This window comes from Rhinatrema bivittatum, chromosome 6, assembly GCF_901001135.1.
Source record: "Rhinatrema bivittatum chromosome 6, aRhiBiv1.1, whole genome shotgun sequence".
NCBI lineage: Eukaryota > Metazoa > Chordata > Amphibia > Gymnophiona > Rhinatrematidae > Rhinatrema > Rhinatrema bivittatum.
Genome location: NC_042620.1, coordinates 183,861,283 through 183,881,075, shown reverse-complemented (window position 1 = coordinate 183,881,075; position 19,793 = coordinate 183,861,283). Strand labels below are relative to the sequence as shown.

The window sequence follows — 19,793 nt, the reverse complement described above, 5'->3', positions numbered from 1 at the left end:
GAATGTTGGTATATAAAAAACTTAAATAAATAAATAAAAAATATACCGCCATTCGTTTAGTAACATCATGTCAGTTAACATTCAACAAAATTTTTAGTAGCAGCGCTGGAACAGATAGAAATTAGCGGCAGTGCTTTACAATTAATATTCAACTTAAGAAAGGTCATTAGGCGATTATAACAAAGAAAAGTTAGAGCAGGGAATGCAAACAGGGATGGGGAGGGAGAGGAAAAATGAAAAAGTAGAAATAAGATGATTACGTTAAAATTAATACATAGGATAAATACATTAAATACATTAGGTACAATAGATTACTAGGTGTCAACTTTATAAAGATATTAGAAAGGAGTACTTTATGTAACTCAAAAGGATAATGCATATTTACAAATTTACATAAGTTTAGTCTCAGGGAAAAGCAAGAGGGGAATAGCTGGATGTGATATTGGGTACTTTATGTGAAGGCTTTTAAGAATAACCATGTTTTAAGTTTCTGCTTGAATTTTTTTGGGCATAGTTCCTGACGAAGATCAGGTGGCAAACTGTTCCAGCAGGAGGGGCCAGCCATGGCAAAGGCACGTTTTCTGGTTGTGTCGAGTCTGGTAGTTTTGTGAGGGGGTAAGAAGTGTGGCGGCGTGTTGCGGTCTGGGGGTTCTGGGGTGTTTGCGGAACTGAATGGCATTGAGCCAGATCATGTTCTCAGTGTATAGTGTCTTATGTATTAGTGATAGGACTTTGAAGGTGATTCTTTGAGCAACTGGTAGCCAATGCAATTCTTTAAGTATGGGAGTGATATGATCTGACCTTCTTGTATTGGTGAGGATACGGGCCGCAGCATTTTGTAACATTTGCAGCGGTAGGATGGTGGAATTGGGAAGGCCTAACAGGAGGGCGTTACAGTAGTCAATTTTAGCAAATAATAGGGATTGAAGCACTGTGCGGAAATCACATTGGTATAGGAGGGGTTTTAGTTTCTTAAGGGTGTGCAGTTTGAAGTATCCATCTTTTATAGTATTATTGATGTGTTTTTTAAAATTAAGATGGCTGTCTACAGTGACACCTAGGTTTTTGACATTTTCAGTAGAGATGGCCAAAGGGAGAGGAGAGAGTGTGGAGGATTCTTTACTGTTGCCTTTGTTGGGGGAGATTATCATGAGTTCGGTTTTGTCAGGATTGATGGCTAAGTTGATGCTGGTGAGGAGCGCGCTTATGTCTGAGGGCAGTTTCCCATTTTTTGAGGGCATTGGTCAGCGAGTCAGTGATTGGGATGACAATTTGTACGTCATCAGCATAGATGAAGTACAAGAGACCAAGTTCAGAAAGGAGTTGACAGAGGGGGAGGATGTATATATTAAATAGGGTAGAAGATAGGGCAGAACCCTGGGGTACTCCATAGTTTATGTTGTATAGTTGTAATTCTTTGTCTCCAAAGAAGACTTTGTATTGTCTATCTTGAAGATAGGATTCAAACCAGCGCAGTGGGGTGTTAGCTATACCTATTTCACAGAGACGGGAAATGAGGATATTGTGGTTTATGGTGTCAAATGCTGCCGATATATCAAGCATGGCTATGAGGTAGGAGTGCCCTTTGTCTAGCCCAGTGAGGATGGCGTTGGTGAGTGAGATGAGGAGGGTTTTGGTGCTAAGATGCTTACGAAAGCCAAATTGAGTAGGAGCGAGAAAATTATGCTTTTCCAGGTAATCTGTAAGTTGTGTGTTTACAATTTTTTCAAGAATTTTTGCTAGGAAAGGTAGATTGGAAATTGGCCGGTAATTAGAGAGGTCAGAGGGCTCAGCTTTGGGTTTCTTTAGTATGCGTTTAATGATGGCTTGTTTCATTGGGGTAGGAACTTCACCATGGGTAAGGGAGCAATTGATAATATTAGCAATGTGTGGAGCAATTATTTCAGGGATAGATATGAGGAGTTTTGTAGGAATAGTGTCACTAGGATGTGTGGCTGGCTTCATTTTTTTAATGGTGTTTTCAATTTCTAAGGAGCCGGTGAGATCAAAGGAATTGAATGTGGCATGATGTATATTGGGGATGGGTTTGGCAGGAAGATTGTTGTTAGGAAATCGGGTCATGATTTTTGCGATTTTCTCATGAAAGAATTTGGCAAGTTCTTCACTTCTCTTTTCAGCGTCTTTGTCCATGCAGGGTGTAGTATTGGGTTACATATGTAAATAGCGCATTTGAGTTAAATTGCAGATCATGAATTCTTTTGGCATAGTATTCCTTTTTTGCATTGTGAGTTTGTTCGCGGTATTTGTTTAAGGTTGTTCTGTAAGCATTACGTCATGTGAGAGAGGGGTCATTACGCCAGTCTCTTTCTAGTTTCCTAAGGGTGCATTTGAGTATTTTTACTTCGGGAGTATATATATGCACTGCTTCTCATAGACAACCTCAGTTGCAATATCATAACTCACCTGTTAAAATATTCCAAGATTTCTCTTCCATAGTAGCATCTAAGAGGAAAGAATTTACACCTGTGTGTTCCCTATTAGCTAAAAAAACCCAAAAAACTAGTGCAGTTCACTAAGAACATAAGAACTAGTGTTGCCAAGCTCGCTTATTTCCCGCAAGATTGGGCTTCTTTTTTTAGTCATTCGCATTCCCCCCCCCCGATTTGCAGGTTGCTTTTAATTGGGCTATTTTTCCTGCCAATCGCGTTTTATTGGGCTTGTTGGGCGGGACTTGTGCTCTGACGTTGCAGTGATTGGCTGCTGCTGCGATGAGGCCTGTCCATAGCAGGCACATCCTATCTTTAAACAATTTTATTGGGTTTTCCAAAACAAACAACAATTGTAGGGGAGGGTGGTTTCAGATCCCTCCCCCACCACAATGCCGAACAAGTCCCACAGTCTTCCCCCCCCCCTCCCCCCTCCCGGGTATGAGTCACATCAATGAGTTGATAGAGAATGGCCAGTCCGACCAAATAGCAAGGGCCGCCCAGTCCGTTAAGTCATGTGGCCCTTTAATCGTTCAGCACAAGACTCCGCGCCCGGTGGGATAGTTGTTGAAGATATGGATTCCAGATATTGAGGAAGAGTCGTCGTCGCTGAGGAGAGCCGCACGCCGCCATGCTTTCCATCGTCATCAAGGAGTGCATTTGGTTTCTCCAAACCCAAAAAGACGGGGCATCCGGGGAACGCCAAACCAGCAATATGGATTTCTTCCCCACCAGGCTCGCCTTCTGTAACAACAGGCGTGAACCAGGATCCCGGACTCTGATTGGGGAGATTCAGCCAAATAAAAACCATAGGGGAGAGACAGGTAGCACTACGTCGAGTATGTCTTCCATAAAGGCAATCACCTTACGCCAAAATCTATACACTGTGGGACACGTCCAAAAAACGTGGGAAAGAGTGCCCACAGTACCCTGACAACGGGTGCACATTGGCGATGAGGCAATAGTCAATTGAAAAGCCACTTGAGGAGACACATATGCCCGACTCAAAAATTTAAGTTGCATCTCCCGAAAATACAAGTTGGTCGAGATCCTAGTTATACGCCTAAAACACGTACGTAAAATAAGAACTGTTAAGCAAAAATCCCCATCTCTATTCCATCGAGCCACAAGGCAAGAATGGACATCCACCTCCGTCAGACGTTGCAATGTCCTGTGATAGCTGGAAAGGGAGGGGGTGCGAGCACTGGCAAAGTGGAATATGCTGTCCAACGCTTGAAACTGGGTTATACTCTTAGAGGCCTCCGGCAAAGTTTGCATGTAGTGGCGCACTTGCAGGTATGGGAAAACCTGATTACCCCCTAAATGGTAAAGGGTCCGAAAATCAGAAAATGGCATAAAGGTCCCCTCCTGAGTCCACAAGTGGCCCACGCGAGTGACACCCTTGGCCTCCCATCCCTGAAACATGACAGATTGGGAACCCGACGGAAATTCATCGTTCCCTCGAAGTGGAAGCAGATAGGCGCAGATCGGAGGGATCTGCAATAGTTTCGTGAGGCGCGCCCAAGTCTGTCGCAGGGGTTTAATAAGAGCTGTTTGAGTGAGAAACGAAGGAAGGTGGCTGGAGCCCGCCTGCACCACATAAGAGGGGGTCCTAGGAAACATGAGAGCTTGGTCAACTGATATCGGAGCATAGTGTGAGGTATCCAAGAGCCAATTACGTAAAAGCCGCATATTACAAGCCAGATTGTAGCGAGCCAGGTCCGGGACTCCCAGGCCCCCCGCCCTCCAGTCGTTCTGCAACCATTTTAAGGGAAGACGAGCTCTCCCGCCTCTCCACAAAAATCTGCGCAATGCGCTGTTCAGGGCAGCAAGGTCCCTCCGTTTGAGCAATAAGGGGAGGTTTTGCAAAAGATATAGCCATTTCGGGAGCAAAATCATCTTAAATAGCGCAACCCGCCCCGCTACCAAAAGCGGCAAGGACCTCCAACGGGCCAGGGTCTCCCGAGTCTGACGCAGTAAGCGGTGAATATTGGCCTGGTATACTTCTTCCGGGTTTGCAGGAATATAAACCCCCAAATACCGAAGGCTGTCACCCGCCCACTGTAAGGGGAACGGGGTCGGCCAGGAGTCCCGCAAGTCCGGTGGATGGGCCAGCACCGAAGACTTGGATTCGTTCAATTTCAGCCCGGAAAATGCCCCAAAGGACCCTATTAAGCGGAGGAGGGGGGGAAATGAGGAATGGGGTTTGGTAATAAAAACTAGCAAGTCATCCGCAAAGGCAACATACTTAAAGATGTCTGGGTCCATACGAACACCCCGAATCTCCCGAGTGTCATTTATGGCGTGCAATAGGGGCTCTAACTGTAGTAAAAACAACAGGGGGGAGAGAGAGGACAGCCCTGTCGGGTACCGCGTTCCACGGGGAAGGAATCAGACAGGGCTCCGTTAGCAACGATGTGCGCCTTTGGTGCTGAATAAAGAAGCTGAAGAGCCTGGAGAAAGAAACCCTCAAAACCCATACGGCCTAACACAAAGAAAAGGTACCCCCACTCCACCCTATCAAACGCCTTCTCCGCGTCAAAACTGATGGCCAAGTAAGATTGAGACATCTGGCGGCTCATGGTCATGGCCGTCAGAATTTTTCGGATATTGGCGAGCGCATAGCGCTGGCGGATGAAACCTGCCTGGTGGGCCCCAATCAGTGTTGGCAACTGAGACGCCAGCCTATCCGCCAGTATTTTGGCCAGCAGCTTATGGTCATAATTAAGGAGAGAAATAGGGCGGTATGATTCTGGCAGGAGCGGGTCCCTACCAGCCTTGGGGATTAAAATAATGTGTGCCAGATTAGAATGATCGGGGAAGGACCCCTGGGTCACCAGCGCCGAAAACATAGAGGCCAAGGGTTGCGTCACCTGGTCCACCAATGCCTTAAAGAATTCCGCGGTAAAACCATCGGGTCCTGGGGCTTTATGGTTCTTAGAGTGGTGAATGGCAAGGCGCACCTCCGTTTCTGAAATAGGAGCATTTAGCTGTTCCCTCTGGGCTTGCGTCAAACAGGGGAGGGACAAGGACTCGCAAAACCCCTGGCAGCTCTCTGGGTCCCACCCTCCGGAAGCATATAGAGAAGAGTAGTACTCCCGGAAACTATTAAGAATAGATGGCGTGTCCTTAACCACTGTCGTGTGAGACCTACGCACCGCCGGAATAAACCTACTGGACTGGGAAGATTTAATTAAGTTGGACAGCATCTTCCCCGCCTTGTTGCTGTGTAGGTAAAGTTTGAACTTGTAATAAAGATAACTATTTTTTGCCCTTTGGTGTATGAGGGAGTTAAGAGCGTGTTGATGAGACATGTAAGAGGCTCGTGCCTCCTGCGTACGTAAACGAGATAAGCGAACTCGGGCTTGGGTCACCTGGGAGCTCAGCAAGAGGATCCTGCGGTCCAAAGTTTTCCGCCGGTGGGAAACGTAGGAAATTATTTCGCCCCGCAGGACCGCTTTAGCAGTGTTCCAAAATAAAATCGGTTGTGAAACATGATTTTGGTTGTTTGTCACATATTCTTTCCATTTCACCGCAAGAAATTCTTTAAATTTTTCATCTTGGACCAAGAAATATGGGTAACGCCAGATTTTAGGGGCAAAAGAGGAGGGGGACAACCCCATGTCCAACCACACCGGAGCGTGGTCGGAGATGACAATGTTGTCTATACCCGCATCCAAAACCTGGGAAAAAGCATGGGCACTCACAAGAAAGTAATCAATCCGCGAAAAGGAAGCATGAGCTCTAGAGAGATGGGTGAAGTCACACTCCGTGGGGTGCAACGTCCTCCACACATCCAGTAAGTGGAGTTGTGTTTCCAACACAGTCGGGCCCTTGCCCCTGCCCGCCTCCCAGGCGCGGCTGTGGGAGGCATCCAAGTGTTGGTCCCTGATAGTGTTAAAGTCACCCCCCACAATTAAGATATCCGACAGGTAGGGCAATAAGTGGGAGTACAAGCTCTGATAAAAACGAGGATTATAGACATTAGGGGCATACACATTGCAGAACACTACTATTTGATTAAACAATGTGGTAACCAAGATTAAATATCTCCCCTGCGGGTCTTTGATTTCCCTGCTTACAGTGATAGGAAGTTGTTTGCGTATCAAGATTGCCACCCCCGCCGACTTTGAATTTGCCGATGCGTACCACACTTCCCCCCCCCAGGTGCGCCTAAGCTTCTCGTGTTCCTTATCAGTAAGGTGTGTTTCCTGCAAGAACGCCACCGCTGGCAATTGCTTATTCAAGAAAGAAAGCACTTTAGCGCGCTTAATTGGAGAATTGAGGCCACATACATTCCACGACACGAGCCGTGTAGTATTACTCATAACCTAGGGTGAAGTAGGACTTAGTGCCGCAAAGGAAATTGATGTTGGCAGAGGCGACCCTCCCAGCTGAGGCCCCCACTACCCACCCCTTATCCCAAACCAAGCTAACCCTACTTAAGCGGGCTACTGCTAGCCTGACCCAGCCATCCATCCACTGCTGACTCATACAATCACTAACCCTCCCGCCCGCCATCCCCAAACTCCCTCCCCCCCCCCTCCTTCCCCTGAAACTTAGTAACTATCCCTCCCCCCAATCTTCCCTCCCCCATCTCAATCAACTGACTAGGTCCTCCACCTAAGGAGGCCATGGGGATCCAGTATTGATGTGTCAAGGACCCCACTCTAAAATTATGCATAACAGTTGCGTTAGTAAAACGAAACAACCTACAACGTAGTTCGTCCCAATTCGGGAAATACAAGAAATTAGCAGTGCAGACCAACAGAAGGTAGGGTTCATTCTCACAGGTAGACCCACACAAAAAGTCAGTTTGTGCGGTTTCGGAGCAAACCGTAGCAAAGACCTGGAAAAAAGAAAAAAAAAACAAAAACAAAAGACTTGTCTTTGGTGGCACAGCCATCTGGAGCGGTGCCCCGCGTCTTCGGTGCTGTCGGTGTCGCACAAGGTACATGCTGAGAGAGCAACTAGGTCCCAAAAAACAGTCCCAGAGGGGTATGCACCACCCAAAAATGGCAGCCAGATCTCAACACTAGGAACAGGCCCTCCCCTAGCTGTCTGGGCGGGAAAGACAAATGAAGTTCAACCACTGTTCACAAGGCCCGAAGGGGCGCAAAAAAACCCGCCACAGCGCTTGCGAGAGCACTCACTTGTCCATCTTGTCCATAAAGGCCTGCGCCAGCTCCGGAGACTCGAAGACATGCGGTTTGTCCCCCTGCCATATCCGCAGGCGAGCCGGAAACAGGGAGAACTTTATACCCTTATTGTGTAGCGTGGTGCAGAGGGGGGCAAAGCTGCGTCGGGCATTCGAAACGGCAGCAGAAAAGTCTTGAAATACCCGTATGGGCTTACCCTGATACTGCAGGTCCGATTTGGACCGAGTAGCCCGCCAAATTTCTGCCTTGTGCGCCGAGTTGAGGATCTTGGCGATCACCAGCCTGGGACGCCCTGAGCCCGCGTTCCGTGTCCCAAGCCGGTGGGCCCGTTCAACAACGAGCTTACCCTGTAGGTGGGGGAGGGCCAATTCCTCCGGGAGCCAATCTGACAGCAATCGGCAGAGTGACTGATCTGCAATATCCTCGGGGAACCCCAGGAATCTCAGGTTATCTCGCCGGGCGCGATTTTCAAGCTCGTCCACCTTACTCTGCAAGGCTTGAATGTTTTTGTCTCGGGCAGCCATGCTTGCCGAACACGCGGCCGCACCATCTTCCAGCCCCGAGATGCGCGCCTCTGCCTGTTCAAGCCGGGGTTGAAGGGTAGAAAGGTGCTCCCTCACCTCCCCTAATTGCTCGGTAATATGTGCTAGCTTCTCGTCCAGCGCCTCATGGATCACTGCTTTAATGTCCGCGAGCGTGGCCGCCGGTGGGGAAGCAGGGGCCTCAGTCTCTCCGGCAGACGCCATCTTGGAATCGGGAGCTCTGGTTTTTTCTTTTTCCCTTTTGCCTCCCTTCACGGACATCACCAAGGTAGATCTTTGCAGCGATCGGGTGCCCAACATATGCGGTTTCTCTGGCTGGGTCACGAACCAAATGGAGCCGGTTAGACGCGGTAAAATTTAGCGCGGTGGGTAGAGTGGGTCCCGGAGCTTGCGAGAACACGTCTCACCCGCTCAGCACATCACGTGACCCCCCAGCAGGCACATCCTAAAATATTGCAGCAGTAAACCAATCAGAGCGGCAAACCTTCACAGGAGCACGTGTGTGGGCAGACCCAGCACGGCTTTGAGCATCAACAGCATCACACGTGGGCACTGGGCAGAGACCGTCAAACTCAGCACAGCATTGCAGCAAGCAACAGAAAAGAAATCTATTGGGATCTATTTAATGTTTGGGTACTTGCCAGGTACATGTAGGCCACTGTTGGAAACAGGATACTGGGCTTGATGGACCCTTGGTCTGACCCAGTATGGCAACTTCTAAAAGTTCTTAACCTGTGTTTCATAAAGAAGTGCAGGGACACCCATATAGCTGCCCTAGAATTGTACAATGGCAAGACAAGGTTTAGGCTCTCGTAGAATAAGCTTCAAGTCCCTCCGGCACAGGCCTGCCTTGAGCAATGAAAGCTGAGACAATAGCCTTCTCGACCAACCTTGCGATAGAAGACTTGTGGCTGCCTTGCTCTTCTGATGTCCTCCAAAGAGGACAGTCTACCCAACCTCCAGAAAGCATTCATTTACTTCAGGTAACACAGCAGCACTCTTCAAGTCCAGAAAGCGTAATGCCTTTCTGGATCCTGGACATTCCCATTTTCTGAATGCAGACAGGGAAAAATCACTTGGTTGAAGGGGAAGTCTGAAACTATCTTAGGTAAAAATGAGGGGACTGGCCAAATGGTAACCCCCTTCCTTAGAAAACTTTAAATAAGGGTCCCTGTATGACAGTGCTTGGAGTTCTGAAATTCTTATAGCCGAGCAGATAAACACCAGAAACACTGCCTTCAATGGGTCAGTGTCACCTTCTTCAGAGGCTCATAAGGGGCTACTATCATGGATCCAAGTACCACATTTAAATCCCATCGTGGAAATAGCCGGGGGACTGCACATGTATAACCCCTTCCCCCTCCCCAATCACCGAAAACTTGTGCCACAGCCAGGTGTGATGCCAAAGCCCCACCCGCCCCCACTTTCACCTTCAGTAAATTTAATTCTAAGCCTTCTTGCAGGAACTCCAGAATTGAAGTCACATGGGCTTATAAAGGAGAGATACCTTCATCCCTACACCAGGTCCCAAATGTTTCTCTGAGCAACTGTACTCTCTCACCCTTTTCTTTTCAATATCCAGACCATAAACAGAATACGGTTGGGTCTTCCATTATTGCTGGCCCTGCCTTAGGGGAGCTCTGTCTTGTGAACCCGAGTGGCTCTTCCCTTCTTAGCCTGATTAAGTTATGCATACCAGGGGTGTCATGCCCAGTTCAGAACTACCAGGATCACCTGCCCAGGTTGGGATATGATCTTTTGTAGAATTTGCTCCATCAAGGGAAAGGGCTCAGGTAGGGAACATGTATATTAGAGCCTCTGGCGGCCATGGCATCTATGACCTTTAAGCCCCCCTCCTTTTTCGACTGAAGAAATTTTTGGCCTTTGTGTTCCTGCAGGTTGGCATTCGATCCCATCATATGAGACCACAACTGGCCACAAAATGTGTGTTTTATTGAATATGCATGTTTTAACTGTCCTCTGCATTGAACATTGTGGAAGATGTGGATTAGAAGAACTTTAAATAAAATAAATAAATATAAATAAGGCCGCATCTGCTAATTCCTACTCTGGATCCAGGGAGTGCCAGCTCAGGATGTCTGCTTTCACATTATCTACCCCTGCTATATGCATCGCCAAGAATGTACAGAGAAGTACTTCTGCCTCTCATGAGTCAGCTCATTTCCTTTGCTAGTAGAGGACTTTTGGTGTCCCCCTCCTGCCTGTTCACATAGGTTATTGCCGTGGCGCTGTGATAGTATTCTTACTGGCCAGTTTTCCAAGATATGGAAATTGATCAATGCCACTCAGATTCCGCTCCCCCCTCCCCCCCCCCCCCCCCGATTTCTAATTGGTTTATCTTCCACGAGGTTTCCAAATGTGACCATCAGCCTTGTGTTAACTTCTCCCTGCAATGGGTCCTCCCAGCCTAGTATGTGTCCCTACTGTGATCCAATCTGGGGATTCCAGATGTACCCCTTTCTCTAGGTTGGCTTCATTGAGCCACCCACTATAAAATGCTTGTGGTCTTCTCTGGTAGGTGTAACACACCCTCATACCCTTGCTCTTAGGGACACCATCAGGACAGACGGACCCTCTATAGCAGATGCATAAGGGTGCTGGCCCATGATATCAGGTCTCTGGCTGACCCTAGTACCCACAGGTATAAATTTCACGCTGGGTGCTCTGGTTGCTAGCAGCTTCCTCACCTGTGTCTGAAGCTTGAAGATTCTGTCTGGCATCATGAACACTTTTCCCTCTGCCCGCATTAAATCTAGCTCTCAAATACACCAGAGTCTATGATGGCTGAAGATGAATTCTCTTGGTTGATAGCCCAAGCAAATGATTCCAGGATTTGCTGGACTCTGCATAGCCTGTTTACTTTCCTTTATGCACTTAGCTCTGATTAACCAATTGTTCAAATAAGGATGAACTTATATTCTGTGTAGAAATGCTGCCACTACCACCATCACACCTTGGTAAATGAACATGGAGCCATGGCTAGGCCAATTGGCATGATTCTAACTGATAACACTTTTCCAATATGGGAAATCTCAAAAATCTCATGTCCTTTCCCAATAGGGATATGCAGGTATGCCTTGGACAAATCTAGTGGTCAGAAACTCTTTCTGAACTGCAAGCATCACTGATTTTAAGATTTCTATTTGAACCATAGTTAAAGCATTCCTTTTAATGACTTCAGATTATTGTAAGCCCCACATAAAGGCATTGCAAATACTACAGAATTTAGCTGCAAGGCTTGTGTCAGGGTCTCAGTAAATAAACTGAATACTCAGTGGTTACGCTGTTCACTAATGCTTTAATGAAAGAAACAAAAAAGTCCATAAAATAGGCTTTCCTGGCTTATAACTGCAGGAGAACAAATGAATGTGAACCAAAGATATGGTTTCCCTTACTGGATATCAAAGGAGAGACCCAACAAGGTTTAAAGTAGTCCAGTGCAGCCCCATTGAGATCCCAAGCTTACACCTAAAAAGATGTTGTGCCAATAGGGAAGTTCTACTGACTAACACTTAAAAAAAAAAAAAAAAAAAAAGTAGATTTGTACAATGTACTCTTTACCTAGCTTGATTGTAGCTAGGTAGAGAGTGCATTGTACAAATCTACCGTTCTTTTGCCTTTTCATCATTCCAATGTCAGAAAATCTTCACAGGATGTCAACTTTGCTGTTTATACCTCTGTGTATGTAAAACTGCCCCCAAAACCTACCCTGGGTTACTAGTACCCCCTCTTACAGTGGTATAAATAGTAAACTTACATGTTAGGCTCTCTCTCGCCAACAGCCTGAACCGGCATTTGCGAAAAAAACTTTTCGGTTGGCAACGCACAGCTAACTCAGGCATAATGCACAGAAAAAAAAAGTGTAGTTATTTCCGGCGTTAAAACCCGCGTTGCTGTGCGTTACTCTATCGCATTTGACGTTAGGAGCTGCTCATTAACATTAACTCTGTCCAAACTCCTATCACTTGCATAGCAAATGTGAAATTTGCACAGTAATGTGTTGAGCTATTTAACGCAAAATGATAAATGACCCTCTGTGTTAGCTGTTTCCTGATTTTCCACAGGCAGCGTAGCACACATATAGTGCTTCCACCCATCAGCATGAAGGCCAGCGTTTCAAATCCCCGGCCTTCTTGATCCACTTAATGGCACGACGAATGCCTCTGGGATAGGAGGGCATACCCCTGTTTCACAATTTCTAGGACTCAACTGTCCATTGTAATAACAGGTCCATTCCTCATAAAACGTCAAGCAGCTGCCTATGAGTAGAAGTGAGTTGTGAACCTTCGCAGCCTCATTTTGAGCTCTGCAGCTACCCTGAAACAGCTGTGTTGGGGGGGTCTTCATCCTCTCTCTTAGAAAAGGTGTCATACCAGCCCGGTCTGCACCGGTGATTTCCATAAAGTGCACTCGGTACCTCCTCAAGGTCCCCCTGCCTTTGTCTTCTGACAGGTGCATGGTCTGGCCTTGCCTAGGTCCGTACCTAGTTTTTGTAACATCTTCAAAACATTAACCGATCCCTAAAGCATAGCCTACTCAGGTAGGGTTTCGACACAGAGTCTGCTACTCAATAACTTAGCCATAACCACCTCCTAGATGAAACGGCCATTGCTATTTGCTTGGCTGAAGTCCTGAAAAGATCCTACAAGATGCCTGCCAAAAAGGGCCACCCCCGACTTGAACTTTGCTGCCTGGGGACTCTTGGGTATCCAAGTTCGACTGGCCATTACTGAGCCCACTGGATCAGCGCTCTAGCTCAGGGGTGGGCAATGCTGGTTCTTGAGGGCCACAAACCAGTCGGGTTTTCAGGATATATCTAATGAATGTGTATGAAAGGTTTCCTCCATGACCAGAATTGCCCACCCCTGCTCTAGCTACATACTCCCTGCATATTGCTGCCTATCTCAATTTTCTGATCTTGGGAGGAAGGGGGTCCCACAATGCTGCCCTCGCCCCCCACCCCACCAGGACTGTCTTTCGAGTGACAGTGGCTATTGATGCGTCTATTTTCAGCATGAAGAGAGTCAGTCTACCTCCACTTGCTGGTTGGGGTAGCGTCATGGCATGGCTTTCCAACATCGGAGGATGAAAAGGGGCATCTCCCATTTTGCTGTAACGAACTACACAATTGCTAGGTGCAGAGAATAGGCCCTAGAGGGTATTCTTATGCCCGCTAGATGAGATCCCCATGACAGCGTCCAGCTCGTCCTTTCTAAACAGTCTCAGCAAGCAGTTTCTCCCTCCTCCCTTACCGACATGAACTAGTCTTCCTTCAATTCTTGCGACTTCCCCCACTCCTCAACAACCTACTTATGAATGCTTAAAATGTTGAGCAGGCTGGTGAAAATCGCTTTCCCACTCCTTCTGAACAAATTTCCTGTGGGCCTCTGGGGAACAGGAGTCCCTATAATACCCTGTACCTCACTCTTCACCTTACAGTAGGCCCGATGCATTGCCTACTTGAATTCCATAGAAAACTCCTGTTCTGCCTTGCCTTCAGCGGGTTCGGGTCTGACTCCGAATCCTCTGCCATCCGGCTGCTCTGGGCTGCTGCTGCATCTCCCCCTGCCCTAGCTTCCCGATGCTGCAGTGGTTCCCCCACATGGGCCTCTTGCTGCTCTGGAAGCTTCTCCTTACCTTGGCTGCCTCCCACGGCTCCCCCTGCTCTATGCCATCGCAGTTCTGATAAAAGAATCCTGCAATAGAACTCTGCTGACGGCTCCCACAAAGCAATGCCTTCTTCTCAAGGGAGGGGGCAGCCCCCAAAGAAACTGTTCCTTCTTACTGCACAGCAAATGCTGCAAGAATCCATGCCAGGCTTCTAGTCTCTCTTTTTGACAAGTGCAACTTTATGCTCCCCTCTTGCAACCAGGCCCCAATGGGACCTAGACTTTTTTTTTTTTTTTTTTAATGGAATAGCAGCAGTTCATAGAACTCTCCTTTTGGTTCAGCTCAAGCTACTTTAGGAAGACTGACCCCACCGATCCATTGTTTTAGAGCCCTTATTTTTCCTGCTATCCCAGCTCATAACCATTCGCTGATGGCAGCTGTTCCTGCTCTCCTAGGCTATATAGAGATGCATGATGCCAGAAAAGGCTTGTGTTTTTTGCCTCCATCTGCTGGCGAGGGAATAGAACAGTCCAGATGAGTAGGTTATAACAGGATGAAAAGGAAAAAAGCCAATGCTCCAGTACGGTGTAAGAGGCCGGTTTGCTGCCTGCTTGCAGCAATGGTGGGGTTTAGAAGAGATGTTATGCTGAGGTCATGTTCAGTGGACATTACGTATCTCTAGGGCAGGTTGGAAAGTTAAGCCAAATGTCAGTGTGCTTATAAGAGGCTGTCCAGACTAGTCTGGAGTCCACTCTTTAGAAACAACCTCACTATATCTAGAATATCTTTGCTGATTACAGATATCACCATTTTACCTGTGTGGTGCGTGGGGGGAGAAAGAACCTATGACATATCTTAGAAAGAATATTGACTACTTTTGTACTAAATAAAATCATTGTAGACATTAACAGTTTAACGTTACCAGCACTCATTACGTTATTGGTTATAAATGCATTGGTATGGAGCTTTTAGACAAGAGAATACTTTATCACAAGGGGTGCCCATGGAGTTTGTTTTTCCAGCCAGCCTTACTTTTCCTTCCCATGGAGGAAGGTTCCCTGCTCCCCCGGCAGTGACAAAGTCCTGCAGGGTTTCCCCTGACCCCAGCAGTGGAAGAGGAGCCAGTTGGACCAGCACGAGTGAGGATAGCTGCTGGCAAAAAACGGTCAGGCCCTGCCAGCGGAAGGCCTCAGTACCTGTGAGGTGACAGGGGGCGGGGTGAGAGCATGAGTGGGAAAGGAAAGGAGAGACAAGAAGGGATTGTATACCCCACACCTCAGGGAATATGCAAGGGAAGGGGAAAGCAGAAGGCACTCTTAGGAATGTGCCAGGGCAGCCAATTTCTGAGAAATCTAGAATTACTACAACTGAATGTCTCACCCCTGGGAACCCTGCCCCCTCTTTTTCCAGGCATTTCAAATCATAGAAAGAGCTGGACTCCTCCCCGCCCCCCCCCCCCCCCACCACTGTTATTTGAAATGTCCCCTGTGGCCCTTTCCTTAAGGAGTTTGGGGATCCCTGCTCTTCTAGACCTGAGACCCACGAGAGGCAGAAAAGGCAACACATTTTGGTTTTGCCCAATGCTTGAGAATGGCTACCTTCTAAACAAGGCTGTGAACATTTGCAAATTTACATGCCGTAGACCTGATTTTGCATCTTCCAAAATGATTTCCCCTCTGCACAACTGCCATTCTACATTCCCTACAATACACCATCCCCTGAGCAATCTCATATACAGTGCAATACTGCCTTCTCAGCTGCACAGACTTCCAGGCTCAACATACATATGGCTACATCTCAGAGGGAGAAGAAAGAAGGGAGGTGGAAAAATCTTGGGTGCTTGAGAATCTGACCCTATTTGCAGTCCAAGCAGAGGGGAGTGGATTAAGAGAGAAAAGAAGCAAGAAGAAAAAGCATAGGGAGAGAAGAGGGTGAGAGAAGGCATTACCCCCCCCTGCCCAAAAAAACAAAAATGCAAAAACTGCCTCATAGAACTAAGCAAAAAAGAAAGTAAACTAAGCAAACAAAAAAACAAAAACCAAGTAAACTGTAAGGGAAAAAATAATTTCCCTTAATATTTTGGCTGACATCTTGAATTTTTAAAATATTTTTCCACCCCTGCATATTGATCTGCAAACATCAGAAAAATGTTGCTACACTCCAAAATTCCTATTCTTAGCCAAATCCACATCATCTCCAAGGACCATGCAACTTGAGATAGTTTGTCTGCTACTGTCCTAATTTTTGCCTGTGCAAATTTACCAGCAAAGACAGCAGCAATGACACAGATACTTTAACAACTTCTTACCAGAAGAGAGAAAGGTTTTATCAGCTACAAGTTCAAATGAAACAGATCCCTGAGGTACCCAACCTCCAATGACCTACAAACCCTGCCTGTGATTACTGCAAATATCCTACACATCACTGCTAGTCAAACAATTCCTACAGGTTTAGATGACTTACATTTTATTAGCCTTTTCCGGTGTTTCAAATTCCTTCCATAAAGTATCTATTTCTTGAAGCTTCTTCTCATCCAGGACCTGTGGAAAAAAGGAAAATAATGCAATATGCCTGGGTACCAAGGATACGAGTGTTAGAAACAGAATGAATTAGAAAGAATTGGACCAGCAACTTAAAGTCACTTCTAAAAGTCCTGCTACCTAGTTTCAGAAACCTGCGGGGTGAGCAAAGAGATCAATCAGAATGGACTTCAGGGGTTACCAAGGAAACCATAGACCAGTAAGCCAACTACCTTGATTAGTCGCCTTTCTTACATAAAAGAAAATCTAAGCGTTGAAGAGAAATATTAACAAAATTATGCATACAAAATACATATTCAGAACTAATGTAAATAAAACAAACATGATAAAAGCAAAAGCTAAAAGAAAAAAACAAAACTGATCAAAGGGGATTTTTTCCAAACTGCGTTATGGGCTTTTCACATGCAAAAAGCACCATAACACATGCTGTGATGCTAATTTAGAAAAGGGGTGGAGTTTGGGATGGGATTTCTGGTCAAGTGGGCTGGCTTTGCAAGTTGCGAAGCCATATCACAGCCAATAACTACACTGCTTTCATTTGCGTTAAGCTGTGCGATATGGCTCTCACACTTTGCAATCTTTTCACGCATAGCATTGTTAGTCTTTTAAGCTACCTACCACTACAGGGGAAGAGAGGGAAAGGGAGACACTAGCCATAATGCCCTCATACTAGGTAGGTATTTATACGAGGCCCACATAGTTACTCGAGGTGAGGTTTAGGTAGGAGTGTAGGGGTTAGGGCCACTGACATACAGAGTAAGACATACGAACACAACAGTGCTCTCTCTTGTGAAGATTTGATGACCTTCAGACTGAGGAACTCATCCAAAGATGAGATTTGTGCAATGTTCTCTCAACCTAGCTGATGTTACCCAGGTAGAGAATCCATCAAGCTAGGTTGAGAGAACATTGCACAAATCTCATCTTTGGATGAGTTCCTCAGTCTGAAGGTCATCAAATCTTCACAAGAGAGCACTGTTGTGTTCGTATGTCTCACTCTGAATGTCAGTGGCCCTAACCCCTACCTAAATCTCACCTCAAGTAACTATGTGGGCCTCATATAAAGGTATAAATACCTACCTAGTATGAGGGCATTATGGCTAGGCATGCTCTCTCTCTCTCTCTCCCCCCCCCCCCCCCCAGTTGTTATAGGTAGGAATTACAGCAATTGTGGCACTGACTGCAAAGTGTGAAAAGTTATCGCACTCTGTGGTAATACCTATGCAAAGCGCTATGATAGCATACTTTGCGATAAATAAGCTATTACCATAAAACACATCTTCCTATCGCATGCAATAGTTTGATGAATCTAGGCCTAAGTAGGAAAAGCTTGGGTGAAAAGATAAGTCTTTAAGTTCTTCTTGCATTTGACAATCATTCTCTCAGTGCAGGACTAGTTGGTACCGGTACTAGGTACAACGTTAAAAGCTATTAAGATCAGAATTAGTGGGGATATGGGTAAACGGCTTAACTGGGAAGAGCCAGCACTGATTAAGAAAAGGGGTGTTCAGAATTGTGTGTAGTTCTAGACACCCCATCTCAAAAAAAAAAAAGAGTAGAACTAGAAAAGGGGCAAAGAAGGCGCTTCGGCTTGGAAAAGAGAAGGCTGACAAGAACATGGTAGAAGTTCGTAAAATCAAGAGTGGAGTAGAATGGGTAAATAGAGGACAGTTATTTGCCCTTTGAGATAATACTAAAACAAGGAGACACTTCATGGAACTACCTACTAGCAGATTTAAAAGAAAAGAATTGGTAGAAAGTACTTTTTCCCCCCCCACTTAGCGCATAATCAAGCTGTGGAACCTGTTGCCAGAGGACGTGATCAAGGCAACTAGAATAGTGAGGTTTAAGAAAGGTTTGAATAAGTTCCCAGAGGAAGTGTCCATGAAACATCATCAGCCAGGGAGACTAGGGAAAGACACTATAAAACCTAGGAATGGGTAACAAAAAAATATATATACTTTTTAGGTAGGCGCTAATTTCTCCGGGCACCGGGAAAATGCTTTTCTGTGCACTCTCAGACTTAATATCATGGTGATATTAAGTTGGAGGTCCTGAAAGTGTAAAAAAGTAAAAAATAAAAATTTAAAATGGGCCTGCAGCTGGCGGGTCGAAAACCGGATGCTCAATTTTGCCAGCGTCCGGTTTCCGAACCCGTGGCTGTCAGCGGGCTCGAGAGCCGGCGCCGGCAAAATTGAGCTTCGGCTGTCAAACCTGCTGACAGCTGCCGCTTCCATCAAAAAAAAAAAAAAAAAAGAGGCCGCCGGGCCTAATTTAAATAAATTAAAATACTGTATCGCGCGCACAGGAGAGTGGCCTGTGCGCTCGCCCGCTCTTCCGAGATTTTACTATATCGGCCCGAAAGTTTCTTCTCTCTCAAACACATACATATTCATTTGCTCACTCACACACATTCTCTCACAAACACTCCCTCATTTGCTCATATGCTCTCTTCCTCTAATTTTAATAAAATGCAATCTACCACTCTTCCTTACAAATCTCACATATACTCTCCCTCACGCCTTCTTTTTCTTCATGCTCTCTCTCCCTCACTCACATACACATTGTCCCAGTTATACACATATACACTTTTTCCCTCTCTCTCACACACACAGAAACACGGGCACTACCCTCCTGGCTCCTATTTGGGTGCTGCCCCTCCTCCTTGTTCTGCTGCAGGATTCAAATAGCAATGAGAAGTCTGACCCATCTAATGTATGGCTCCTGTGGTCCTGGAAGCAGGTTCTGCGAGAACATATAATCTACTGAACATCGCAAGAGCCAAGCACTAGCAGAAAAAAAAAAAAAACCAAGAGACATCAGAAGTACTAAGTGGCCAGATTTTGTCTCGGCCACCTCCCCCTTAGCTTACCACTGGAGGAACTCAAGTCTTCTCACTGTCTTGATAACACTGCCCCTTTTCTACAGCCCACCCCTACTGCTCTCAACCTCACTATTGGATGTGCAGGGGTGATGCATCAATAGCAGCAGCTTGGAAGCAGGAAAACAAAAAAAAAAAAAAACACCCCCCAAAAAACCCAATGCTGCTGGGATCCACATTTGCTCCCTGGACTTCGCGCTCATGGCCTAAAGCTTGGTGGTATTCTTCAGAAGACGACATCAGCTCCAGATGTCCCAGCCCAGCACCCTCTTTATTTACTCACTTAGCAAATGTATATATTACATAACCAGTAAAATGTATAATAAAAAGCTAGCTCACTATTGTGATCAGACCTGTCGGACTGAAGGTACTGACCACTGCCTGTAGGCCCTGCATTAGACCGATGTCAGCGCCCCCAACCCCCGCTCCAATTATACAGGTATGCACACCTGATAGAGCTGGACCTGGAGGGGAATAGAGGGTGAGATGGTGGGGGAGGGACTGTTGGGCACATTGCGCAGGAGGAAAGAAGACTGAGACAGGATATTGGTAGAGGTGTTACGCTGGGGGTGTATAGCTCCTATTGTTGCTGT

At 46.4% G+C, this 19,793-nt stretch overlaps 1 protein-coding gene across 1 annotated transcript in view; it reads right to left on the bottom strand.

The window, feature by feature from the left end:
• The window catches only part of NOP58 (NOP58 ribonucleoprotein), an 87,943-nt gene that overhangs the window by 64,183 nt on the left and 3,967 nt on the right, over positions 1–19,793 (bottom strand). Inside the window, exon 2 of the mRNA XM_029606285.1 lies at positions 16,243–16,319. Coding sequence (XP_029462145.1) covers positions 16,243–16,319 — 77 coding nt within the window. The remainder of the gene's footprint in view (positions 1–16,242; positions 16,320–19,793) is intronic.